Source organism: Siphateles boraxobius, unplaced genomic scaffold, assembly GCF_051911475.1.
Source record: "Siphateles boraxobius isolate OS27281-9 unplaced genomic scaffold, OSU_SipBor_1 13, whole genome shotgun sequence".
In the NCBI taxonomy this organism is placed as follows: domain Eukaryota; kingdom Metazoa; phylum Chordata; class Actinopteri; order Cypriniformes; family Leuciscidae; genus Siphateles; species Siphateles boraxobius.
Window position 1 is genome coordinate 23,920,531 of NW_027508733.1, and position 27,672 is coordinate 23,948,202.

The 27,672-nt window shown below is 41.7% G+C and overlaps 1 protein-coding gene across 7 annotated transcripts; it reads left to right on the forward strand.

The window, feature by feature from the left end:
- On the forward strand, positions 1-27,271 carry clcc1 (chloride channel CLIC-like 1). 7 transcript variants are annotated; one of them, XM_077226688.1, is made up of 11 exons: positions 5,299-5,806; positions 16,599-16,715; positions 16,923-17,033; positions 17,113-17,337; positions 17,426-17,566; positions 18,717-18,816; positions 19,082-19,179; positions 20,371-20,517; positions 20,599-21,147; positions 26,602-26,669; positions 26,770-27,072. In XM_077226688.1, the coding sequence occupies exons 1-10, from the start codon at positions 5,630-5,632 to the stop codon at positions 26,632-26,634; spliced, it is 1,698 nt and encodes a 565-aa protein (XP_077082803.1). In that variant the 5' UTR covers positions 5,299-5,629; the 3' UTR covers positions 26,635-26,669; positions 26,770-27,072. The 7 variants fall into 7 exon arrangements, with proteins under 7 accessions (XP_077082799.1, XP_077082800.1, XP_077082801.1 ...); XM_077226684.1 differs by lacking the exons at positions 5,299-5,806; positions 26,602-26,669; positions 26,770-27,072 and adding exons at positions 1-181; positions 24,144-26,563; XM_077226685.1 differs by lacking the exons at positions 5,299-5,806; positions 26,602-26,669; positions 26,770-27,072 and adding exons at positions 846-950; positions 24,144-26,563.
- Positions 27,272-27,672: the final 401 nt, after the last annotated feature.

Below are 27,672 nucleotides of genomic sequence, written 5' to 3' on the forward strand. Positions count from 1 at the left end.
GTGGGGATTATGAAGTTGCCAACCTGTTCGTCGTTTAGATTCTGGAGTTTCTTTTCTTTTCTGTAGTCTGTTTGTAAATGCAAATTTAAATATCCAACAGGAAGATGATGATGCATGGATCGATCCATATGACATGATCAACTACGCCCCAATAACAAAACGCATGAGAAAACCCACAAAGGTAAAAAAAAAACGGAGTTTATAAACGGATTACTACGGAGCCCCCCTACTCCCACTTTGTCCAAAAAAAAAATTATTATAACTATCTCGTGGACTCAAGATAGTATCTCGTGGACTCAAGATAGTATCTCGTGGACTCAAGATAGTATCTCGTGGACTCAAGATAGTATCACGTGGACTCAAGATAGTATCTCGTGGACTCAAGATAGTATCACGTGGACTCAAGATTGTATCTCGTGGACTCAAGATTGTATCTCGTGGACTTAAGATAGTATCTCGTGGACTCAAGATAGTATCTCGTGGACTCAAGATAGTATCACGTGGACTCAAGATAGTATCTCGTGGACTCAAGATAGTATCTCGTGGACTCAAGATAGTATCTCGTGGACTTAAGATAGTATCTCGTGGACTCAAGATAGTATCACGTGGACTCAAGATTGTATCTCGTGGACTCAAGATTGTATCTCGTGGACTCAAGATTGTATCTCATGGACTCAAGATTGTATCTCGTGGACTCAAGATTGTATCTCGTGGACTCAAGATAGTATCACGTGGACTCAAGATTGTATCTCGTGGACTCAAGATTGTATCTCGTGGACTCAAGATAGTATCACGTGGACTCAAGATTGTATCTCGTGGACTCAAGATTGTATCTTGATTTTGTAAATGCAAATTTAAATATCCAACAGGAAGATGATGATGCATGGATCGAACCATATGACATGATCAACTACGACCCAACAACAAAGCGCATGAGAAAACCCACAAAGGTAAAAAAAAAACGGAGTTTATAAACGGATTACTACGGAGCCCCCCTACTCCCACTTTGTCAAAAAAAAAAATTATTATAACTATCTCGTGGACTCAAGATAGTATCTCGTGGACTCAAGATAGTATCTCGTGGACTCAAGATAGTATCTCGTGGACTCAAGATAGTATCTCGTGGACTCAAGATAGTATCACGTGAAGATAGTATCTCGTATCTCGTGGACTCGTGGACTCAAGATTGTATCTCGTGGACTCAAGATTGTATCTCGTGGACTCAAGATAGTAAAGTGTCTCACACATGGACCCATTGTTATTAAACTGGACCCTGTAGTGCAATACTTCACATTCTGTGCAATATTCTCTGTTTTAATATTCAGTGTGCAATATAGTTTGCTGCAGTTCTGCTTCTATTTATCTATTTTTTTACTAGTACTGTTTATCACAATTCTGTTAATACATTAACATACATCTTGTAGGCTGCATATCCAGTCCTTTATTATTCTTCTTCATATTTTATAGCCAATAATTATACTTTTTACATGTATATACTTGTTTATTTACCGACTTCTTTTATTATTTATATTCCTTTAAATGTCTTGATGTGCACATCAACAGTGACACAAGAATTGTCCCCCGGGTTATCAATAAAGATCAATAAAGTATTTCTGATTCCGATTTTAAGTTAGCCTATAGTGGAGTGTGAAGACTGGTTCATTAATTGTTTGAGTGTTTCATGTTTTGGTATTTTGAATGTAAGAACAGCATGTGTCCGTATAGTATGGGGGTAGAATTGTTGCATTATTCCAAATAAATAGATTATGATCCACAAATAAATGTAAATACATTCACAATAATATATCAAATTCACAAATAAATAGATTAAGATCCACAAATAAATGTAAATAGTTTTACAAAGAATTATAAAACTCACAAATAAATAGAATGAGATTTGCAAATAAAAAATATATTTAAAAATGTTGTTTATACCACAAACACAACTCTGCCTGGCATTTATTTGTAAACAGTTTTTTGTGGATTTGTGAATCGGTTCCTGTGCGTTTGTAAATCCCCTCATGCATTTGTGAACCGGTTCCTGTGCATTTGTAAATCCCCTCAGGCATTTGTGGATTTTGAAACACTTCTAGCGTTGAGGTGCAGACAAATCCACAAATAAGTGGACTCCACCCACCCTTTACCTAAGCCAATCAGATTACGGCCACATTGAGCTGACCAATCGTAGCACGTTCTCGCTACAACCAATCACGTTAGGCTTTACACTCGGGGCCCAAACTGGATCTAATTAATTTTGCAGATATTGACACCCCTGAAAGCATCTGTAATGGGAGCTTCATTCAAATAGTGAAAGTTAGCAATGAAGCAGAAAAAGCAATTAGTATGAGGTGGTGATGGCGCAGTGGATAAGACACATGCCTTTGGTGTGAGAGACCCGGGGTTCGAATCCACTGCGAGACACCAATGTGTCCCTGAGCAAGACACTTAACCCCTAGTTGCTCCAGAGGCGTGCGACCTCTGAAATATAGCAATTGTAAGTCGCTTTGGATAAAAGCGTCAGATAAATGTAAATGTAAATAAATGTATGAAATAGGTTATAAACATTGTATTTTTTTGATATAGAGAAAGCGTATGATTCTATGTGGAGAGAAGGTTTAATCATTTAAAATGCAGAGAACGGGTTTGGTGGAAGACTTTACAACTGGGTTTTAGATTTCCTAAGTGGAGATGCAATTTCAGTGGATTTTAATATTTTAAATGGTATTCCTCAAGGCAGTGCTAGTAGCCCGATCCTGTTTAATATTATGATAAATTATATTTTTATGAATGTTGGTAAAGACATTGGATCATCAGTTTATGCAGATGATGGGGCTATATGGAAAAGAGGGAAAAATATTAAACATGTGACTAATAGTATACAGAATGATATATTGAATATTGAAAGATGGTCATATGAATGGGGATTTAAAATGTCAATTGAAAAGTCATGCTTCATTCTTTTTACTAGAAAGAAAAGGACAGATATGATATGGTCAAAGCATGGAAAGGTTAACAAAGTTCAAATAATTAGGGCTATGGTTTGATGAGAAATGTATATGGAGGAATCATATTAATCAGATTGAAACTAAATGTAAAAAGGTAATAAATCTAATGAGATAAATTACTGGATATGAATGGGCAGCAGACAAATTATCACTTATGGATATTTATAGGGCATTAATATGGTCGTGTATTGATTATGGGTGTATGGTATGTGGAGCAGCAGAAAAACTTGATAAAATTCAGTTCAGAGCCTTAAGAATCAGTATTGGTGCAGTTAAAACAACACCTAATGCATTGCTGGTAGAAGCTGACGAGTTACCTCTATATTTAAGACGTTCCAAGTTATCATTGACATACTGGGTAAAGCTAAACGGATCTGGAGAGGAACAACCCGCTATAAAGGTGCTAAGTGATTTTTGGGAATATGCACAACAAAGAAAGTGTTAAGGATTTGGTTGGAATATGTCTACAGTAGCTGAGGAATATGGACCAAACACTGTATGGGGTAATGTTTCTCCAAGGATATTCCCAGTGCCAAAGGTGGACTTTCATCTTATAGAACAGAAGAGAGCATGGGATGAAAGGAATGCGGATAATATTGGATGTTTGGTTCATAATTATGTGGAAATTAATTATTACATGACAATATTTACTGACGGATCTGAGCATGTAGGAGTATATATACCGGAGTTTAATGTTGTAATATGCAAAAGAATTAATGATGGAGTATTTGTATTTACAGCTGAAATTATTGCTATAATCCTATTACAATGGATAGAAGAGGTGAGGCTGGAGAGAGTTGTAAGTTGTTCAGACTCTGCTGCAGCTCTTAGTTAAACTCAAAAGAAACCTTAAGAGATGATTTATTGTTGGAAATATTTACAACACTGTTAAGAATACAAAGATTTGGAACTGATGTACAGTTTTGTTGGGTTCCTGCTTATGCTAGTGTAGAGGGAAATGAGAAGGCAGATGAGATTGCAAATAGAGCATTGAAATTAAACAAGAATGAAATCATGAAAATTCTATTTGGAAAAGTGAGGCCAAATCATTATTAAAAAGGTAGTGAGGGATTTGTGGCAGAAGAAGTGGGACTCAGATAACACAGGAAGACACTGTTATAATATACAAAAATCTATCACGGTGAAAACATATAAAGGGAAGTCTAGAAAAGAGGAAGTTTTGGACACACTGGATTAAAGTCAACTTTGTATTTAATGGCAAAATGAGTTTCTGATAAATGTGACAGTTGTAATGTACCAGAAAATGTTGAGCATGTTATTTCACGGTCTAATAAATATAGTGCTGAGATGATCATTTTACGTGACAAAATGTATAGATTAGAACGTGGATGGAATTTGGAAGGGATTTTAGGAAGGAATGAGAAGATGAGGGATTGTTGGGAGGCTCTCTTATTTCTAAGAAATACAGGATTAGATCACATTATATAGGTTAGGTATAGTAATTTTGAGTTAGTTTCTTTTGCATATTTGTGTGAGTATGTATATCTGTATATGTGTCTATGTAGATGAGTGTGTGTGTGTATATATATATATGTGTGTATGTGTATGCATGTATATATACATACATATGTGTGTGTGTGTGTGTGTGTGTGTGTGTGTGTGTGTGTGTGTGTGTGTGTGTGTGTGTGTGTGTGTGTGTGTGTGTGTGTGTGTGTGTGTGTGTGTGTGTCTGTGTGTGTGTGTGTGTGTGTGTGTGTGTGTGTGTGTAACAATTATTATTAATATTAATAGGGTTTTTTAGGTTGTGGAGGTTTTTTACCTGATGTAAAACCCTGATTTACACAGTCCTGTACAGTAGGTGGCGGTATGTACCTATAAATGCTGTTTGGGATCCGACATTAAACTGAAAGAAGAAGACTGACCATAAATATGAGCATAGACATCATATGATGTCTATGGATATGAGTATTTATGTTTAGAGAAATTTTGAACAACTGCGGTCATGCACACTTTAAATTATCGGTAAACATCCTACAGGAATGTGTGAACAATGTCAGGAGGCTGTATGTTCTTACAAAGTGCAGGAAATTTCATCAGGAAAGACAAGAAATGATAAAACAGTTAAAAATATAGGAAGGGTAGATAATACAGTAAAAAGTTTATTGGAGTATGGAGAGAGTGTGGAGGGTAGGAAATGGTTATTTGGTTTTTTGAGGGGGACTGGATTCGATAGGCGGATTTAGTATGAGTAAAAGTAAAGGGTAGTTAAAGCCTGAAGATGGCAGTAATGCAACTAAATGGATGACAGCTGCCGTAAAAATCTAAAGAAGAAGAACTGCGGTCCTGAATCTATGCGTGTGACAGCCATAGACATCATGTGTGACAGCACTTTACGAACATGTAACGTTAGGCTAAGGACATTTTAGCTGCCTGACGTCAGTCTTTTTTTTAACAATTAATCTATTTTGTTCTATTTAGCCTTCGGTGGGTAACTTTTAGGCGGCCGATATATGGATTTAGCACATAGGTTAAAAAGGTGATCTGGATAAAATATCGTAAATAAAATGTCCAAGAAAGCTGAATCTGAACTTTAATCGATCAGTAGTTTTACCAGTAACGTTAAGTCTGATCGAGTTCCCTCATTGTCTGTTCCAGTGGGGATTATGAAGTTGCCAACCTGTTCGTCGTTTAGATTCTGGAGTTTATTTATTTTCTGTAACGTTAGTCTGTTTGTAAGTGCAAATTTAAATATCCACCAGGAAGATGATGATGCATGGATCGATCCATATGACATGATCAACTACGACCCAACAACAAAGCGCATGAGAAAACCCACAGAGGTAAAAAAATAAAAAATAAACTTTTATAAACTGTTAAGTTTATAAACATATTACAGTGCTTGCAGGACATTTAAATCCTTCATCATAATGTTGTCCCTGTAAAAATACTAAATTCAAACTTTGAATCGGAAATATCACCGCAGTGTGAGTTAAAATTTAAAATGGAAATTAATCAGTCAGTCAGTCAAGTTTTTATGATTTAGTAAACTAATTTCCAATTCAATAAATAAAATATACAAAGACGATTAATGTAACAATTTGAAAGAAAAAGGGATGTTATGTTATAGCTTTTGGAGCAAGGGCGCCGACATCTTGCACAAATCACACAGCTCACAAGTTATATAAGTGGAAGTCAGTTTACTAAATAATGTAAATATGACTGCTTCATTTCCACTTTGAAGGAAAACGCTACGCCCGACAATGAAATTTCCGTCATTTATTATCCAGCTAACAAAATATGTACTTAGAACGTTTAACGAGCTATTATTGTTCGGAACGTCCGGCTTTTCATTTAATTCATTTAGCAAACATTATGGGAATGTTTTGAATGTTCTAAAACAAGTAGGTTAACATTCAAAACTTCTAAGCGTTTGGGGACCTTATTTCAGACAAGAGTGAACATTCTATTAACGTTACTGGAAGAACGTTTGTTCTTAACTTTGTTAGAACCTTATCAAAACGTTAACTAAAGTTTGGAGAACGTTTTCCTGTTGGTTACCCCGTGGCGTTGTTCTAATGCAAGTTCTCTTACGAGAGTATCTCTCGTACTGCGTAATATCTTACGCTACGGGGAAAACCTCTTTTCCACGAGATATTGAAGCCAAAAATTATCCTTTAATTTTGATTAATGTAAAACGCTGTGCGGCAGCGTGCAGACACAGGCAAGACGGCTCGCGCGCCTATTGGCTGCCCTGCGGCCACAGCAGCAAGCCTATCGAGAGAGGCCCTGCGTGACGTGACGTCCAATGGGGGTACTTCGCGCCCATTTCGTCGCGTCCCGCCAGAATAGGCGTGGCCTTGGCCTATAAATACGCTCGACAGGCTGATACAAACTGATTTTCAACTCTTCAGCGAAGCACTACTGCATCGCTGGATCCGGAGTGAGAAGCCGCGCCGTCTGATTGTAAGCCTTCTGCGGGACGAGCCTTCGAGCCTGAAGTCGCTGGCCTGCACCTCGCCGCCTTCAGCCGCCGTACCTGCTACGCTTTCCGGCGTTCATATCCTTTTCACTGCTGAGTGTGTGTTCGCCGCTGCGACTCACACTCTATCTCTGTTTTCTATCTGTTCTAAAAGAGCAAGCGTCTTTTTAAAGATGCAAAGATCCTGCGGCTCGTGCCGAGCCACACTCAGCGACGGGGACCGTCATGTCATCTGCGCTTCCTGCCTGGGTGAGGATCATGCGGCTCTCGCTCTCGTCGAAGGCGGATGCCCTCATTGCGAGCTAATGCCTATGGTGACTCTGAGGACTCGCCTGGCATCCTTCTCAGAGCCTGCACTTCAACCCGCTGCGACGCCGCGCCGTAAAAAGCGCCGCGCTCAGCGCGTTCCCGAGCCCTCTCCTGCCCGCCTAAGCTCGCCGGTTCGCCCGCTAGCTTCGCCGGCATCGCTCGAGTCACTCACCGATGGACAGCGGCCGCCGTCTGCCACCGCTTCCGCCATTGAGATCGACGAAACAGCCGAGGCTTGTTCTATCCTGGCGTCGGACAGCGAAGATTGGGCGAGCTCTGTGGACCTCCCCTCCGCTGTTCGCGAGCCTTCCGGGAAAAGAGCGGGCATTGAGTCTGAGTTGATGCGTCTGCTCTCTCAAGCCGTCGACAACCTCGGCCTCGACTGGGAGGCGCCCGCGCAACCCCCGCGCAACCGACTGGATGGATGTTTCCTCAAGAAGGACCACGCCCCATCACAGTCCAGACCCGCGCCTTTTCTTCCTGAGCTTCACGAAGAAGTCGCGAGGTCTTGGAACGCCCCCTTCTCGGCCAGAATGCGTACATCTGTCTCTGCTGCATTCTCCACTGTAGACGGTGCGAAAGACAGAGGGTACCTTTCTCTTCCTCCTGTGGAAGCAGCGGTAGCATCACATCTCTGCCCGCCCTCTGCTGGACGGCGAGCACAGACGGTGTTGCCATCTAAAGCCTGCCGAGTGACGTCAGCCATGCACGGTCGCGCTTACACCGCCGCCGGGCAAGCTGTGTCGGCGCTACACACAATGGCCATCCTGCAGATCTTCCAGGCCGACCTTCTCCGAAAAATGGACGAGGAAGGCGTGGGATCGATCAGCGTTGCGGATTTAAGGAGCGCTACAGACCTGGCTCTTCGCGCCGTTAAATCTGCTGCACAGGCCGTTGGGCGGAACATGGCCTCTCTCACCGTGGCTGAGAGACACCTATGGCTAACGCTGTCTGAAATGACGGATTCGGAGCGCTCTGTGTTTCTCGACGCGCCCATTTCGCCAGTGGGCCTCTTCGGATCTGCCGTCAAAGATTTCGCGGACAGATTCCAGGAGGTTCAGAAGACATCGCAGGCTATGAAGCACTTCCTCCCGAAGCGCTCTAGCTCCGCAGCAGGTCGCTCGAAACAGCCGTCTGCCCGCAGCTCACAGCCACAGCCTGCACCACCCGCCGCCGCTTCTCAGCGCCGCCAGGCCCGAGAACAGAGACCGCGCTCTCGCTCTGCTGGACGCCGCCCCCCTCAGCGCGGGCCCCGGCCGAGGATTGAGATCAAGCCCGAGGTCTCAAAGCCTTCCTAGCCATTCTAGGAAAGCGACGGTGTTCAAATCTCGCTGCGGCCGGATTTTCACCGAAACATTTCGCTCGTCCAGTTCCATGCGATGTGACTGTTCCAGTGTATTTAGCAGTCAACAAGTCGGTTAATTTGCCCGCTTGCCTGCACACAACAGCCGTTTTTACGGCTACCCAGATAAATCCAATAAAGAGTGTATTTTCTGGTGTCCCGGCCATAGCCGATGGTGTTATGAGTGTTGTAAGAATGCCCACGTCACAGTGCCCATTCCCACACACAGACACAGCCCGCCACAGTTCAGGGCTAGCACAAATAAAATCGACTCATGTCGATTGTGCAAACGTAGTGAATGTGCCCACGACACAGTGCCCACAAACACTACACAGTGCGTGTCCCACGGTTTCTGTAAAAACGAAACCAACGCATATTCAGTCAGCGCAAGCCGACGGTGTTTTCAGTGCAGTAAATGTGCCCGCTGTCCCGCGCCCACATTCACTCACAGACACGCTGAACCCTACGGGGCTTGTCCCGCTCGTTCTCTCTCCACAATGTGTCATAGAGAAAGCGAGTGCGAACAGCCTGCCCGCCGTGATCGGCGCGCCCCCCGCCTCGCGCACTCTAAACGCAGTGTTCATGTCTCAGCACACCGAAGCTCTGCAGCCGCCGCTGTGCCGCGGCCAGAGCCCGGATATCATTCTGCCTCTAGCTATCCACGCGAATGCATGGGCAATGCTTCCCGGGGTATCAGAATGGGTGTTGAACACTATAAAGAGAGGCTATTCGCTACAGTTCACTCGACGTCCCCGCCGTTGCACGGCGCGTGTCGAAACCACGGTGGACAACGAAGTATCTCATCTACTTCGAACCGAAATAGCGAAACTACTGAGCAAAGGGGCCATAGAACCTTTATCTCAGGCTCAGAGCGAAGGGGGTGTATACAGCAGATATTTTCTGGTACCGAAAAAAGACGGGGGTCTCAGACCCATTCTAGATCTGCGACAATTGAACAAAGCGCTTCTGAAACGCAAGTTCAAAATGCTGACAACCAGCAAAATCCTCGCGCACGTGCGCCAGGGAGACTGGTTCATGTCAATAGATCTGAAAGACGCCTATTTCCAAATACAGATTGCGTCACGTCACAGGCGATTCTTGAGATTCGCCTTCGAGGGCCAGGCATATCAATACACAGTCCTACCGTTCGGCCTGTCTCCAGCACCCCGTATATTCACGAAGTGCATGGACGCGGCTCTCGCACCCCTGAGACTTCAGGGCATGCGAGTTTTGAACTACTTGGACGACTGGTTGATTCTAGCTCGATCACGATCAGAGCTCATAGAACACAAGACCGCATTACTCGAGCATCTCGAGAATTTGGGTCTCACAGTCAATTGGGCGAAGAGTTCGCTGTCTCCCAGCCAGGAAATCTCCTTCCTGGGAACAGTGATGGACTCCCTGTCTATGACAGCACGTCTGTCGCCGGAGCGAGGACTGAACATTCAGCGCGCCGTGAAATCCTTCCGCCGCGGCTCTATAGTCCAGCTCAAACGGTTTCAGAAAATGCTGGGCCTTATGGCCTCAGCATCTTCAGTACTTCAGCTGGGCCTGCTTCGCATGCGCCCACTGCAGTTATGGCTGAAAGCACGAGTTCCGCCCGGGGCTTGGGCCGCTGGTCTGTTTCGCCTCAGGGTCGACAGGAAATGCGTCTCGGCTCTGAAACCTTGGAAAAAAGCCGACTGGTACCAGTCAGGCGTGAGTCTGGGGACTCCCTCGAGTGTGATGGTGGTGTCCACGGACGCCTCCACCTCGGGGTGGGGAGCACTGCTCGAGGGCAGACCGTTCTTTGGCCAGTGGTCAGAACGGGAGAAGCTCCTACACATAAACTGTCTAGAAATGCTGGCAGTAGACAACGCGCTAAGGCGTTTTTGTCCCCAGATAAAAGGCCGCCACGTCTTAGTCCGGTCGGACAACATGTCAGTGGTGGCATACATAAATCACCAGGGCGGCACCAGGTCCCGAAGCCTTTACAGGCTGACGAAACGCCTCCTGGGCTGGGCTCAGCACAACCTGCTTTCACTGAAAGCAGCGCATGTGCCTGGTCACCTGAATCTGGGACCAGACAGACTGTCCAGAAACAATGTCCCAGCAGGGGAATGGTCGCTGCACCCGCAGACGATCCAACTGCTGTGGGAGACATTCGGCAGAGCGCAGGTGGACCTGTTCGCGTCCCAGGAAAACGCTCACTGTCCGGACTTTTTCTCCAAGAGCAGGGACGCGCTGGCCCACGTATGGCCCCGACGCCCCCTCTATGCTTTTCCCCCCGTCTCGCTCCTGCCCCAAGTGCTGGAACGAATCAGGGAAAATGGATGCCCAGTGCTGCTCGTGGCTCCGCTATGGACGAACCAAACCTGGTTCCCAGTCCTGATGCAGCTGGCCAGCACTGCCCCGTGGCCGATACCGGTGAGGAGAGACCTCCTCTCTCAGGCAAAGGGCTCGATTTGGCATCCTCGCCCGGAGTTATGGTCCCTACATGTGTGGGCCATCAACGGGTACCCGCTAACCTCCCGGAGGGAGTGTTAAACACGATCACGCAGGCTAGGGCCCCGTCTACTAGACGGCTCTACTCCTCGAAATGGTCAGTGTTCTCTACCTGGTGTCAAGCTCAGGGCTTTACACCCGTAGACTGCGGGGTTACGGAAGTGCTCTCCTTCCTTCAGGAGCTGCTGGATAAGGGTAGAACCCCGTCCACGCTCAAAGTATACGTGGCGGCCATAGCGGCGTTTGCAAAACCGACGTCTGGCCAGTCACTGGGGAAGAACGACCTTGTCGTGCGATTCCTCAGGGGAGCGCGGAGGCTGAATCCTTCCAGACCTCCCTCAGTCCCTATGTGGGACCTTTCTACGGTTCTGGAAGCCCTGAAAGGTGCCCCATTCGAGCCAATCCATTTGTCAGACATGAAGCACCTGTCTTTCAAAACGGTATTTCTTGTGGCTCTTGCTTCAATGAAGCGCGTGGGGGACTTGCAAGCGCTTTCAGTAAGCGCGTCCTGTATTGAGTTTGGGCCTAATGACTCAAAAGTCATACTCAAACCAAGGCACGGGTACGTGCCAAAATCCCTCAACACACCGTTCAGGGCCCAGGTTATTTCCCTGTGCGCCCTCCCGGTGAACAATGAGGAAGCGGATGCTAATCTCCTTTGCCCCGTCAGGGTGCTGAGAGCTTATGTGTCCCGCTCGTCTGTCTTCAGGCAGACCGAGCAGCTCTTTGTTTTGTTTGGCGGACGCTCCAAGGGACTGGCCGCATCAAAACAGAGCCTATCCAGATGGATAGTCGATGCCATAGCGCTGGCTTACACTTCTAAGGGCCTGCAGTGTCCTTTGGGTGTCAGAGCGCACTCCACGAGAGGCGTGGCCTCTTCGTGGGCGTGGTCTAGTGGGATTTCCTTGCATGATATCTGTATGGCGGCAGGCTGGGCCTCACCGTCTACATTTATAAGGTTCTATAACCTAGAAGTTCCCGCCTTACAGGCCAAGCTGCTGTCGGTCTAGAATTCAGTACTATCTGTCCCGCTGCGCCGGCGCAAAATGCTGAGTTTTGATTGAGTATCACTCACTGATCGATGGAACACTTCCATGGGTGTTGAATAGCCCGTATTTTTGCCCAGTTCAGGCTGAACGCGTTCACCCTGTCTGCGGGATATATTGTTGACATAACTAGCTCCTATGGGATGCTATTACGTGGGGAATGATGCTGGTAGCCTCTCTTCTCCGACTCTCTGTGAGTCTACGGTGATTATGCACTATATGAGCCCCGGGCTACTGCCCTTGGGACTTTGGTGTCGGATCCCAGTACGCACGGCGTCTTACATTGTGTTCCCCATAGCGTAAGATATTACGCAGTACGAGAGATACTCTCGTAAGAGAACGTACTCGGTTACTAACGTAACCTCGGTTCTCTCTAGAGAGGGAACGAGTACTGCGTATCTTGCCGTGCATACAACAGCGCTGGTTCGCTTCAACGTTGAAAACCAGTTTGTATCAGCCTGTCGAGCGTATTTATAGGCCAAGGCCACGCCTATTCTGGCGGGACGCGACGAAATGGGCGCGAAGTACCCCCATTGGACGTCACGTCACGCAGGGCCTCTCTCGATAGGCTTGCTGCTGTGGCCGCAGGGCAGCCAATAGGCGCGCGAGCCGTCTTGCCTGTGTCTGCACGCTGCCGCACAGCGTTTTACATTAATCAAAATTAAAGGATAATTTTTGGCTTCAATATCTCGTGGAAAAGAGGTTTTCCCCGTAGCGTAAGATATTACGCAGTACTCGTTCCCTCTCTAGAGAGAACCGAGGTTACGTTAGTAACCGAGTACGTTCTAATGCAATTGTTCTAAACCTTTCTTTTTTTCAGACCACAATGAGAGGAGAAATTCTGAGGGCAAATGATTGGGTTTGGTGGAAAAACAAACCGAATCTTTTAACGTTTTAGGGAAAATCCTTGGCGTTTGGTCTACTGTGCACGACTGCACGTTAATTAAAGGGTCATTCCACCGGTGGAGACAAGAATATGTATTGAAAGTGGATCACATACAGGTCCTTCTCAAATATTTAGCATATTGTGATAAAGTTCATTGTTTTCCATAATGTAATGATAAAAATTAAACTTTCATATATTTTAGATTCATTGCACACCAACTGAAATATTTCAGGTCTTTTATTGTTTTAATACTGATGATTTTGGCATACAGCTCATGAAAACCCAAAATTCCTATCTCAAAAAATTAGCATATTTCATCCGGCCAATAAAAGAAGTGTTTTTAATACAAAAAAAGTCAACCTTCAAATAAGTATGTTCAGTTATGCACTCAATACTTGGTTGGGAATCATTTTGCAGAAATGACTGCTTCAATGCGGTGTGGCATGGAGGCAATCAGCCTGTGGCACTGCCGAGGTGTTATGGAGGCCCAGGATGCTTCGATAGCGGCCTTAAGCTCATCCAGAGTGTTGGGTCTTGCGTCTCTCAACTTTCTCTTCACAATATCCCACAGATTCTCTATGGGGTTCAGGTCAGGAGAGTTGGCAGCCCAATTGAGCACAGTAATACCATGGTCAGTAAACCATTTACCAGTGGTTTTGGCACTGTGAGCAGGTGCATTGACCCTGCCCTTGATAAAACACAGTGGACCAACACCAGCAGCTGACATGGCACCCCAGACCATCACTGACTGTGGGTACTTGACACTGGACTTCAGGCATTTTGGCATTTCCTTCTCCCCAGTCTTCCTCCAGACTCTGGCACCTTGATTTCCAAATCACATGCAAAAATGCTTTTATCCGAAAAAAGTACTTTGGACCACTGAGCAACAGTCCAGTGCTGCTTCTCTGTAGCCCAGGTCAGGCGCTTCTGCCGCTGTTTCTGGTTCAAAAGTGGCTTGACCTGGGGAATGCGGCACCTGTAGCCCATTTCCTGCACACGCCTGTGCACGGTGGCTCTGGATGTTTCTACTCCAGACTCAGTCCACTGCTTCCGCAGGTCCCCCAAGGTCTGGAATCGGTCCTTCTCCACAATCTTCCTCAGGGTCCGGTCACCTCTTCTCGTTGTGCAGCGTTTTTTGCCACACTTTTTCCTTCCCACAGACTTCCCACTGAGGTGCCTTGATACAGCACTCTGGGAACAGCCTATTTGATAAGAAATTTCTTTCTGTGTCTTACCCTCTTACTTGAGGGTGTCAATGATGGCCTTCTGGACAGCAGTCAGGTCGGCAGTCTTACCCATGATTGCGGGTTTGAGTAATTTAACAGGCTGGGAGTTTTTAAAAGCCTCAGGAATCTTTTGCAGGTGTTTAGAGTTAAGTAGTTGATTCAGATGATTAGGTTAATAGCTCGTTTAGAGACCCTTTTCATGATATGCTAATTTTTTGAGATAGGAATTTTGGGTTTTCATGAGCCTTATGCCAAAATCATCAGTATTAAAACAATAAAAGACCTGAAATATTTCAGTTGGTGTGCAATGAACCTAAAATATATGAAAGTTTAATTCTTATTATTACATTATGGAAAATAATGAACTTTATCACAATATGCAAATTTTTTGAGAAGGACCTGTATGTAGTAGAATAGTATCATAAATTTCTAATTTGGGACCTTCTTGGCCGATAAAAGGCAGAAAATTACTTTTTAGTGCTTGTGGATTGGAGACAACAATCCCTAGCCTGGTTAAAACCAGACCATTTTCAGTTGTAACTGAGTTGTGGTCTGGCAAAGCGTCATAGACAAATCATTTCCAGAGGGGCGTCACCAACGGACGTCGCGGATAGACCTAAACCCAATCAGAGCGATGAAGGAGATGACGTATACAGAGCAGCGGAGAAACATCTCCGAGTGTTGTTCTTTGCTCGGGTTTTAACTGAAAGGAAACATTCAAATCGCTTAAAACAGACGCGATAGCTGATTCGAACGAGTGATGTTCGACAGCGGCATTCATCTTTGTAATGTAGGCTACAAAATCTGCTTCAAAATCCCAGCGCTGTCGTCATCGTGTAAAGCCCGCCCCAACGTTTCTGATTGGTGCCGCGATTTCGGCGGATTGGAAATGGGCTTGAATGAGCTCTTTGCCAGACTAACTTTCAGAGCAAATCTAAATTTGCCGGAAGTTGTCTGGGTTTTGCCAGGCTAAACAATCCCCATAGTGCATTGCAATGCTCAGCTCCGCAGACCACTCCCACTACAGTAGCTAGTTTAACTGCAAGATATTTGTGCAATGAACCTGCCACGTTAGCGTGTTAACAAAATTAAAATAAACTTACTTTACAGAAAGACGACCATTTGACCCTGTAGGCTTTGGCTGACTTTGCCAGTTGAATTTAGGTATTCTAAAGTAGGTCTCCAGGACGCCGCTATCCGTATGGGGTGCGAAACTCGGGTGAGCAACAACACACACGTCCGTGTCATCCTCCGATTCCGTAGCACCACTGGAATTCTCGGCAGCAGACAGACTCTTGTTCTGTGTCCATTGGCGCACAGCTAGAGCACAGGCACCACCAATCTGCCCCAGCTCTAGCCATTGCGGCATCCTCGTCCTCGTCTCGTCGAATGTGGTGACAGCAGCTTCAGCCGCCTCCTGTTCCTCCATAGCCCTCAGCTGCTCGTCGCTTTACTGTGGCTCATAAAGGTAGCCATGAACATCCGTTTCTACCATAACTTAGTCAAAATCCAGATCCTCCATAATGCATCCGTCTGAGTATTCAGTACCTTCGTCCATATTTTCAAAAAGTTTCTGCCGGTGAAATCAAACGCACTGGCACTGATCTGTGATAGGTCTGTTAGCGCATTAGGTCCAACCCCCTATGGGCGGGTTTGAAAGGGCGGGAACTAGTGTAAAATGACGATTTTTGCGTCATTGTAGGAGGAAATGAAAAAGGTAAATAGAGGATTTCTCTCGTCTCAGGGGAAAACGAAAGAGTGTTGCACGACCATTCAATAGTATGACTGGATTTCTAACAATGGAAATCTTAATGCAAATGGGTGGAGTGACCCTTTAATCTGTATTTTATTGGCTAGTTAAACATCATGTGTCGTCATGACTTGTGGATTAATCGTCGTTTTTTTTTAAGAATTTGTTGAAGTGGTTCACATATCTGACTAATTTGTTTAACAAATTCACAGAGCGGTTCTTGAGTCAACAATTCTCACAAGCAAAAAGGTCCATTGTCTATTGTCAATAGTGTTGCTATGAAGCGCAGCTCACACAGAAAATACTTTTCAAACCAAGCAGCTTTCTGTTGGGCAATGTGCCAAATTCACCTGAGCAACTTCAACCCTTTGTGAAATCCACAACAAGCTGAAAACGGTTAATGTGACTGTACCTCGGTTACTCGATTAAATAATTTCTTACAGACAGTTTGATTTACAGTAAGCCGTGGCTGAACAACTGAACTGTCATTATTCTGACATGTTGACAAAGTTTGATTCATATAAGGTCTTGCAAGTACTGTCATTTTATGCAGGAAATTCAAATATACATCACATTCTAACCATTTCTATGAATTTTAAATGTTTCACAGTCTGCCAGTTACCAGAATGTGCCAACCAAGAGAAGGGGAGTCAGCCCAGAGTCGTGTGATGTGCCACAGTCTGATGCATCCGAGTGCATCAATAAACTAGAGATTTTGCAGAAACAGGTGACAAATATCGAAATACACCTGTATTTAGTACATTTATTCATTCAGACCTTTCTAACAAAATGTTGTTTGGACTTGGTACACAATGGTTTTATCATGGTATTTTTGAAGTAATGAAGATTAGTACAGTACCATGTTACTAATTGTCATTTAGCACTTTTTTGAATGACTGAAAAATATAATTTCTTTCTTCTACCTCTGTTTTAGTTTGATGAACACAAAAAGAAGGGGACCGCCACCTCTTCAAAGCCAGTATGTCTTCCTGTATTCAAGCGATTCCTTTCCAAGCTCCTTAAAGAAACTTCAAAACTTGGCCTGGTATGTGACTGTGTTTTCATCACAACATTACTCTGCACTGGTTAAGGTTTTTACAACGTTTGCTGTTTCTAATCTTTAGCCTGATGATGTAAAAACAGCCATGCACTATGATGCCATGGTGAAGCTGTCCAAGCAATCGCTGGCAGAGATCAAGAAGCTTTTGAACGAAGAGAACGACTGGACCACTGGAGCCATGGATGAGGCGCTCAGTCAAATTCTGGTCAAATTCAAACCCCACAACCGTGAAGCCTGGAAATGGCGTTTCGAAGACACGTTTTATGTGGATGCTGATACAGTCCTGAGGGTCAGTTTTTGTATAAGCCTTTCAGAGATAAACAAATTATTAATAAATGGGTATTAATAAATGAGTATGTGCTGTATTTTTTCTACAGGTTTCTTTGATTGTTCTGATTGTCGTAGCTGTTATCTGCACTGAACTCTGGTCTGTGGTGTCCTGGTTTGTCCAGTTCAGGAGAATGTTTGCTGTGTGCTTTTTTATTAGCTTGATCTGGAACTGGTTCCATCTTTATATGGTAAACATTTTTGCACAAAATATTGTTGTGACATTTTTGCTAAACCGTTATTCAACAGTGGACAATAGCTGTGTTTCCATCCACCTATTTTTAATGCACATTTTGGAATATGGCATGACAAAAACATTGGATGCAAACGCCAAGATGCGCATCAATTCTAAAACCCCCCTCAGAATAAATCCCTCAATTATCCCGAAACATCTCAAATGTTGGTTTGATTATTCTAAAATGCCCGGTCTTTGGGTTAGTTTACCCAAAAATGAAAATTCTGTGAGTAATAACTCACCAACCAAGGGTTCCAACCCCGTAAGACTTCGTTGATCTTTGGAACACAAATTAAGATTTTTTTTATGAAATCTGAGAGCTGGCTTACTCCTTCATAGGTTTCTAGGCAATTTCATTCTGCCGGCCCAGAAAAGTTAGTAAAAACATTGTTAAAATATTCCAAGTGAGTGACTACAGCGGCTCAACCTTAAGTTTATCAAGCTGCGAGAATACTTTTTGTGCGCAAAAAACAACAAAAATAACGACTTTATTCAACTATTCAATTTCTTCTGTGTGGGCCTCTGAGTGAGTTCATGAGAGTGCCACGACGCATGCGTGAGAACTGAATGAAATTGCCTAGAAGCCTATGAAACAGTGAGCCAGCTCTCAGATTTCATCGAAAATATCTTAATTTGTGTTCCGAAGATGAACGAAAGTCTGACGGGGTTGGAACAACATGAGGGTGAGTAATTACTGACTGTATTTTCAATATGAAAATTAGCCCATGATTTACTCACCCTGAAGCCATCCTAGGTGTATATGACATTCTTCTTTCAGACGAATACAATCGGAGTTCTATTAAAAAATGTCCTGGCTCTTCCAAGCTTTTTAATGGGAGGGAATGGGTATATTTTTTTGGTAGTCCATCAAAGTGCATCCATCCGTGATTAAAGTGCTCGACACGGCTCTGGCGGGTTAATAAAGGCCTTTTGAAGTGAAGCGATGCGTTCATGTAAGAAAAATATCCATATTTAAAACCGTATCGACTAAAATAACTAGCTTCCGGCAGACGGCCGTAGTTACATTCACAACTTTGGATGGAAACATAGCTATTGAAGAGAATTAAATGTGTGTGTGTGTTAAAAAAACATTTCCTCTTGGCTAGGTTGTCTTTGCAGAACATAAGAAGAACATTATGGAAGTGGAGAGTTTCAATGGCAAATGTACGGGGTTGAAGGAACTGGACTGGAAGGACAGTTTATCAGGTGAGTTGCTTACTGTTAAAGGAATATGTTACCCAAAAATGTAGGTATTTATTATTACTTATTCACTTATTTATTCACTTTTTTCATTCCAAATTCATGTGATATGGAACAAATTTAGAATTTTAAAGAATCTACACAGTGCATTTTTGTTCTTTTTGAAGCTTGAAAAGATCTATGTAAGAAAAACCTACAGATTTGAAATGACATGAAGTTGAGTAAATAATGACAAATAGGGATGAACTGTTGTAACTCCTCGTTGATTCAGAGTGGTACAGACGGACATGGACTCTTCAAGATGATCCTTGCAAAAAATATTACGAGGTCCTATTGGTGAACCCCATTTTGCTTGTTCCTCCAACAAAGGTTTGTATCTTTTAATTTCCAAATAACAGAAACTTGAATTTGATAAGAGACTGGATATTGTTGATATACCGAAAAATATTGATTTGATTTCTGACTTATCAGATGACAATTTTTAAAACTGGTATATTGGATTAAAAATATTCAGTGTAAAATTTGTTGTAACTGCAAAAAAATAGTACTATAAACAATTTAGATAAATAAAATACCTCCACCCTGAACTGAAACATTATCACGTTACATAGTTAATTTCGCTTTTCATTAGTCACGTGTCTTCCTTCCCGCTTCTCATTTGTTTACAGTCTCTTTTGTGCTCATACTTAAGTTGTACCCTCACATTCATTCTCTGTTCGGTCTCGTTCATGTTAGATGTGTGTCTCTGCCCTGTATTGGATCATTGCCTGTTTGGATTAAACTTTGTATTGGAATTATCTTCTTCTGAATCTTTGTCCGTCTGTGTGCTATGCACAATCCTGGTATGGTGACAATAAGAAAGTGAAAGTGACATGTGAAGGCCAAGAATGGTAACTAAAATTGGATTTTGTCCCCCGCATTAAACCCATCCAAGTTGGTGCACGCACATTAGGAGTATTAAGTAGAATAATACTTCAAATAACATGAATTCAAAATGAACACCTGGGAATTTTGTTATGTAGGCTATGTGCCATGGACAGAAAATAAAATCGGAAAATATTTAAAGTACATAAACTATTTTTCAAAAGTTTGTGTTGTTTTTTAAATTCAGCAAAGATGCATCAATTTGCATCAAAGACATTTCTATTACAAATTATTTCAATTCCAAGTTAAAGTTTTTTTTTTACTTTCTATTCATCAAACACTTCTATAAAAATGTTTTTTTGAGCAGCAAATCATCATATAAGAATGATATCTGAAGGATCATGTGACAGAAGACTGGAGTAATAATGCTGAAAACTCAGCTTTGATCATTTTCAAATATAAAACTTTTATTACAAAATTGACATTGTAATGTCACAATAATACTGTTTGTGCTGATTTGAGCAGTACTTTATCTGCAATAGAGAGGATATTTTCAATACATTTTGTTATGTTTATTATATTACTTATTATTGCAGATATCGGTTTGTTCCAAAAGCGGTTATCAGAGCTGTTATAAGAGATGAAAATGAAATGCATTAATGCAAATTTTGTTTTATATTTGGGTTTATATTTCAGGCTATCACGGTCACCATAACCAGCTTCATCACAGATCCCTTGAAGCAAATTGGGGCAGGCATCAGTGAGTTCCTGAGAGCGCTGCTCAAGGATCTACCATTCAGTCTCCAGATACCTGTGCTGCTTACTATTGCATTAGCCATCATTGTAAGAGCTGGCAACAGAACCTTGTTAAATTGCTTATTTGTAAAAAAACAAACAAAACTAAGTCATCTTTGCTCTTCTCAGATGTTTATGTATGGAGGTGGTCAGGCAGCTATGCATCAAGCAATACGCTTGCCCCGAATGGGCTGGAGAGGGGACCCGCCGCCTCCTGCGGTAGGACAGCGTCAAGCTCCTCAACTAAGGGAGCATGAAGACGTCTGGGAAGGGGGCGACGCCCCACCGCCACTACAAATACGCCAGGATAATGACAACAGGGTCAATCAAGCAGGAAACCAACGAAATAGACAGGAGGACAGAAGCATGGAGCTCCGACAGGAATTTGCCGGCTCGCCCAGAGGGTCCCAGACGGTCCGGGTAGAGACTGTACGTGCTGGAGGTAACACGTCCAGGGATGATGAGACTGACTTTCAGCAGCGGACACAGGAGGTGGACCCTAGTACAAAGGAAAATACAGAGCCTGAAGTGAAAGTTGAGGAAAAGGAGAAAGATGCATCTACAGTGGACCAAAAGGAGCAGAAAGACACACAGAGTCCAGATGGAAATGAGCCTGTAACCAATGTGCCTTCTCCTCAGATAGATGTGAAAACAATCAGATCTAATCAAGGGAACGAGGCAAGTATCATTTGAATTTCAATTCTTATTTACATGGTTAGTTCACCCTAATAAATACATGAATATATTAATGAACAAACACACTACTGTTCAAAAGTTTGGGGTTGGGCAAGATTTTTAATGTTCTTGAAAGATGTCTCTTAGTTTACATATTTAATCAATAATTTACTCATTTATTTAATTATTTAATTTGTTTTATTATCCCGGGAAATCTTTTTCTTCCATTTTGCGGGCAAAGATGGAGTTGGTGATAAAGAAAAATCACTTCACATAGAAATATTTCAGCCAAAAGGAGAGTCAATAATATCACACGTTATTTACAAACTGTTTTAAGCGTTACGCCCGAGCAGGAGTCTCAAACCCCACAGTCAATTATTCCCTGAAAGCAAAGTGAAAGCAAAAACTCCCCAAGCTTTTGGCAATCTTGACGCTGCATGGCACAATAATTCTCTCAGGCACAATGAGAAATGAATCTATTATCTTAATTTATTGGCTTAATATTTCTCTTGTGGACCATACATTAATGATAGTGAAAGAAAGAAGAATACATTTTTCTTGTTAAAAAAGTTTTATTTGTTTTTTAGGTCTGTTTTTATAGCTGCTTTTGATTTTCATCAATGACTGATTTTTGTGCTGTATTCGGACCAAAAGACTTATTAGGCCTATATCATTTTATTATTATTATTATTATTAATGTGTAATTGTATTGTTATTAGTGTCACTAAAATGTTTTGTTAATGTTCTATGGAAACAAAATGCTGACGATAGGTCTGGGGGGTATATCGAGTTTGTATGATATATTATCGATTTATTTTTTAGAAACGAACGGCAATACCTTTTATATCGATACAGTAGTTTGATACAAGCTCATCTGAACAACAGCGGAGGACACAGTGTGAGCTGCTGCAGTGAAAGTACATAGTACAATTTGTCCTAAACATGACACAAGCTTATATTAAGGGCTTCAAAATAACAAACTTGTAAAATATGGTTAACAAGTTTAAAGCAGCTTGCCCTGTCAGATACTGTTGCTGACTGACAGATAAATACTTGAGATGTGGTGCTTTCCTCAGTGCTTAACTTACATTTCACAGGTATACACCATCTGTAAATATTAGAAAGTCAAACAAATATGTCAATTTCACTGTCAAGAGAGGACGAGCCTTTTGCAAGTGAATCTCCACTAAAATTAAAGCTTCCGTGAATGAGCGCCACCGCAGAAAATTTTCTGACTAATATATACATATATCGCCATTTAACCAAAAAAAAAAACCGAGATATGATTTTATTTGTCCATTTCGCACAGCCCAATTTTCAACTTGGCTCAAACAACAACTGTATAAGAATGATGCGTCTCTTTAAAGGAGTAGTTCACTTTTAAAAAAAAACTTTTGCTGATAATTTACTCACCCCCATATCATCCAAGATGTCCATGTCTTTCTTTCTTAAGTCGAAAAGAAATTAAGGTTTTTGATGAAAACATTCTAGGATTTTTCTACATATAATGGACTTCATTGGGTATCAAACGGTCCAAGATCCAAATGACAGTTTCAGTGCAGCTTCAAATGGCTTTAAACGACACCAGACGATGCATAAGGGTCTTATCCTGCGAAACGTAGTTAAGTAGTTAAGTATACGTTTTATAAGCACAAATGCTCGCCTTGCTCTGTTCTGTGATGCGCGTTGAATGAACAAAATGACTCGAAAAAAGATTTGTTCTTTTTGATGAACGAGTTCGAACAGGTGAGTCACGAACGCGCATCACAGAACAGAGCAAGGTGAGCATTTGTGCTTATTATTTTTGAAATGACCGATCGTTTCGCAAGATAAGACCCTTATGCATCGTCTGGTGTCGTTTAAAGCCATTTGAAGCTGCACTGAAACTGTCATTTGGACCTTGGACCGTTTGATACCCAATGAAGTCCATTATAAGGAGAAAAATCCTAGAATGTTTTCATCAAAAACCTTAAATTTCTTTTCGACTAAAGAAAGAAAGACATGGACATCTTGGATGACATGGGTGAGTAAATTATCAGCAAAAGTTTTTTAAAAAGTGAACTAATCCTTTAATAACAAGCACTCTTGACAATTTGTTAATAGATCATCTTACAATTCAATTTTGATGTGGGATATAGTTTTGTAGTCTGTTTTAAAAACATTTTCTTTGAGAAGTCCTTAATCCTCATACACTCGTGTATGTGTCGCAAGTTTGTTGATGTCGTTCTAAAATTAGGGAAGGGAAATGAATTGTAGGTCCTAATATTAATTTGATAGTACTAGCCTGATAAGAATAATAATAATGGTTTAATACATTATTGGGAAAACAAGCCAATTAATGTCTTGATATCGTCAAAGGCATCATATCTCTGACTATCTTCAATACATGAATCACAATACTCTCTATCGGCACCACCCTATTATCAGTGTTCAAAACGGGATCTAACTGACCCCAAACTTTTGAACAATAGTCTATAATACATGCACTATATGGACAAATAGTACTGGGACATACCACTTAATTATTGAATTCGGGTTATTCGGTCAGACCCATTTCTACAGGTTAATAAAATCAAGCACTTAGCCAAACATTTGTGAAAAAAATGTGGGCTCAGTGAATTTAAGCGTGGTACTGTGATTGGATGCCACCTTTAATAAGTCAGTCTGTGAAATTTCATCCCTACTATATATTCCACGGTCAACTATTAGTGGAATTATTGGAAAGTGAAAGAGTTTAGGAACAGCAGCATCTCTAGCACAAAGCGTAAAACCACATATGGATCACCAAGTGCTGAGGCACATGGTGCCTAAAAGTCACCAACACACTGCTGATTCCATCACTGAAGAGTTTCAAACTTCCACTGGCATTAATATCTGCACAAATACTGTGCGGCGGGAGCTTCATGGAATGGATTTTCATGGCCGAGCAGCTGCAATGCAAGCCTCTCTGGAACAGTGGAAATGTCTGGAGTGACGAATCACGCTTCTCTGTTTGACAGGCTGATGGACGAGTCTGGGTTTTGCGGATGCCTGGAGAACATAACCAGCCTGACTGCATTGTGCCAACTGTAAAGTTTGGTGGAGGAGGGAAAATAACTTCCAGTGAAGGGAAACCTTAAGGCTTCTGCATAAGACATTTTAAACAATGCTATGCTTCCAACTTTGTGGGAACAGTTTTGGGGAAGGCTCTTTTTAATCCAGCATGACTGTGCCCCAGTTCACAAAGCAATGTCCATAAAGACATGGTTGGATGAGTTTAATGTGGAAGAACTTGACTGGCCCAAACCGATACCTTACCTCAACCCCATCGAACACTATAAAAGAGCGGAAGAAAGCAGAAAGATTATTCTTCAGAAAATAACTAGAGCAATAATAAACGATGCAAAAAGGAAAAGTTGGAGACAATTTGTATCTGGTTTAAAATCAAGTACCTCAACCCAAAAAGGTCTGGAATCTGATCCGAAGGATGAAAGGTAGGAATGTTGGTACTCAAAGCACATCGAATATCAAGATTCTAATTTAACTACAAGAGATTGCAAATATACTAGCAGGAAAATTTGAAAATAACTAACTCCTCTATTGAAAATAGAGCTTAAGTGCTTTTCAAGATATCCAAGCACAAGAAGAAAAGAAAGGTATACATTTTTCATCTAATAATAAGGAACCTTATAATCAACCGTTCACAATGGAACCGTTCATTATCAGTTTTTCAAAAATTTGCCTCGTCCATTTTTGTCTCTACTTTTTACTATATTTGGATATCAGAGAATATTCCACTTTCTTGTAAAGAAGCGAAAATCATTCCCATCCCGAAAGCAGGAAAATATCACAAAAAATCTACTACCCAATAGCCCTGACAAGTTGCTTATGCAAAACTATGGAAAGAATGATTAATGAACGTCTGGTATGGATCTTGGAATCAAAAAGAAAAAAAATCATAAGTAAAGGTCAAAGTGGCTTAAGAAAAGGAAGAAGCACAATGGATTATCTTATTGGACTTGCTTTTATAAAAAAGAACATGCAGTGGCTGTTTTCTTTGACCTGGAGAAAGCGTATGATACCACCTGGAAGTTTGGGATTTTAAAGGATTTATATCAACTTGGTTTTACAGGGAACCTACTGATTTTCATTGCCATTTTTTTTATCTGACATTTTAAAGTCATAGTAGGTAATATCCTATCTGACCCACATAAACAAGGACAACTAGGACTTCCACAAGGAAGCATCTTGTCAGTTACTCCTTTTAGTATCAAAGTCAATGGCATTGAAAAACATGTCCATTGAAGTTTGTATGTTGATGACATCGGTATCTGCTACAGAGGCAAATGCATGAAAAGCGTTGCACAGAAAATTCAGCTGATAATTAGCCAAATGCAGGCCTGGTCAGTATCAAATGGTTTTAAATTTTCAAAGACAAAAATGGTTTGCATTGATATTTGCCAACTACGATCTCTTCATCTTGATCCAGAGATATTCATGGATGGGGAACATATCGGAGCTGTCAAGGAATCCAAATTTCTTGGAATAACCCTTGATAATAAATTTTTATTCCTCGCATACAAATTTCCGGCAAATTTTAGCAAAAACAAAATGGGGTGCAGAGAGTTCTAAATCTCTACAGGAAGCTAATATACTTACGTTTGGATTATGTATAGTATTTGTATCAGCCAGGAAATCACACATCCGACTCCTGGACACAGTACACCATCAGCCTATACGTTTGCCACTGGGGGCGTTTAGAACTTCACCAACACAAAATTTGTATGTGGAAGCAAATGAACTCTCTAGAAAACAGATGCCTCAAATAAGCCAATACACAGTAAGGCTAAAGACCAATAAAGGAATCATCCTGTTTTCTTAACTCCTCTTACAAGTTTGTACGAACAAAAACCAAGTCATATCCAACCTTTTGGACTACGGATCAAACCACATTTACAACATCTCAAATTTGATCTAAGCATACTGGAACAAAAATACTCTGCAGCAAAGAGGCATTATCAGCTGACTTCCAGTCTAAAAAAAATCACATCTATATTAATAACAAATGGCAAACAGCGTGGGATTTATGTACTATGAACAGACTTCATGAAATCAGCCCAAATGTTGGAAGAAGAAGTTTCTATCAAATCTCAAACCGATGGGACCAGGTTGTTTATACCAGTTGCAGAATAGGCCATTCCAGGATGACACAAGTCGTTAATACTAGGAGAAAACAATGTTCTTTGTCAAAACTCTTTACATTGAAGCATGTTTTATTAGATTATTAGTGCTGGTTATAACCCAGCAAGAAACCTTTTTTATTCAGTTAACTCGTTTAAAGAAATATTTAACAATGTTAAACTAAATATAGGCCTAGTTTTAGAGTTTTTAGCAAAAATATTTTTTTTATTTTTATAATAAATTGTTTTCAAACACCTGATATACCGAATTTTTTTGTATTTTTATTTTTGTATTTAGAAAGCAATGTCATTACAGTCTCTGTTGGTGTAATTGGTCAGGTGTTCCTTCACTTTTCTCCATATACTGTAAGTTTAATACATTGTAATATATACTGTGTATAATATATACAAATGTTTCAAATATTTCTTACATTATTTTTATGTTCCTTTAATTCAAACATTGCAGCACTCTATGTGCACTAAAAGGATATGGGCTGCTCGAATTGACCTCAAGCTGCAGGTTATGTTTCCAAGTTTATCATCGTATGTCTGTCATTACAGCTGAAATTATGATTCTTTGATTATATGATAATTTATGTTTTGTTGAATGGGCTGTGATTCCGTCTATGTTAGGTGATATAGTGCATGTGCAATATTACATTGTGCTCGTATTCCCATCAAACCCGAAGCAATTACATAGGGTACTTATAAAATACATAATATGCCATATCTCACTACTTAACTCATACACTCCACTATATATGGAATGTCTATGTTGTACCTGCAAATTTTGACCAGAAATCTGTTCTTTGTTTGTGCAGGGGGCATTGGCAGATTGTGCAGCTGGAGAGGAAGTTTATTCAAGCTTTAAGAATCCAGTCCAAGAATCAGGGCAATAAAATTACATTTTTTAAAATAAATAAAAGTTAATAAAAAATAAAAAAAGCCTATTGGGTATTTGACAACAATAATCTGCCTCTTATTTTGATCCCAATAGTATCACTGGTTTTGGACAATATACTGACATCTACTAGCCAGGATGTATGAAACTTGTTCACTATCTGCTGCCACGTCGAGGCTGCAGACCTGGAGCCGGCAGATATGCGCCCCTGACAGTTTTAGAGTGGGGGTTCAATCTTCAGCTGGCTGGCAGGAGCCGCCACTGGCTAGTCACGTGACGTGTCAGTGGCTGGCTGGCAGCTGGCAGTCTGATTCTAGCATGTCACATGACCTGTCAGTGGCTGGCTAGTTGCCTGGCAGTCTGCTTTTGCCAAGTTTCAAATCCATTGGTTTTTAGCAGTTTTTGTGTTTTGTGTTCCTCCCTTTCTAGCTAATTTATTATGTAACTGTTGATATGATTATGTTCTTT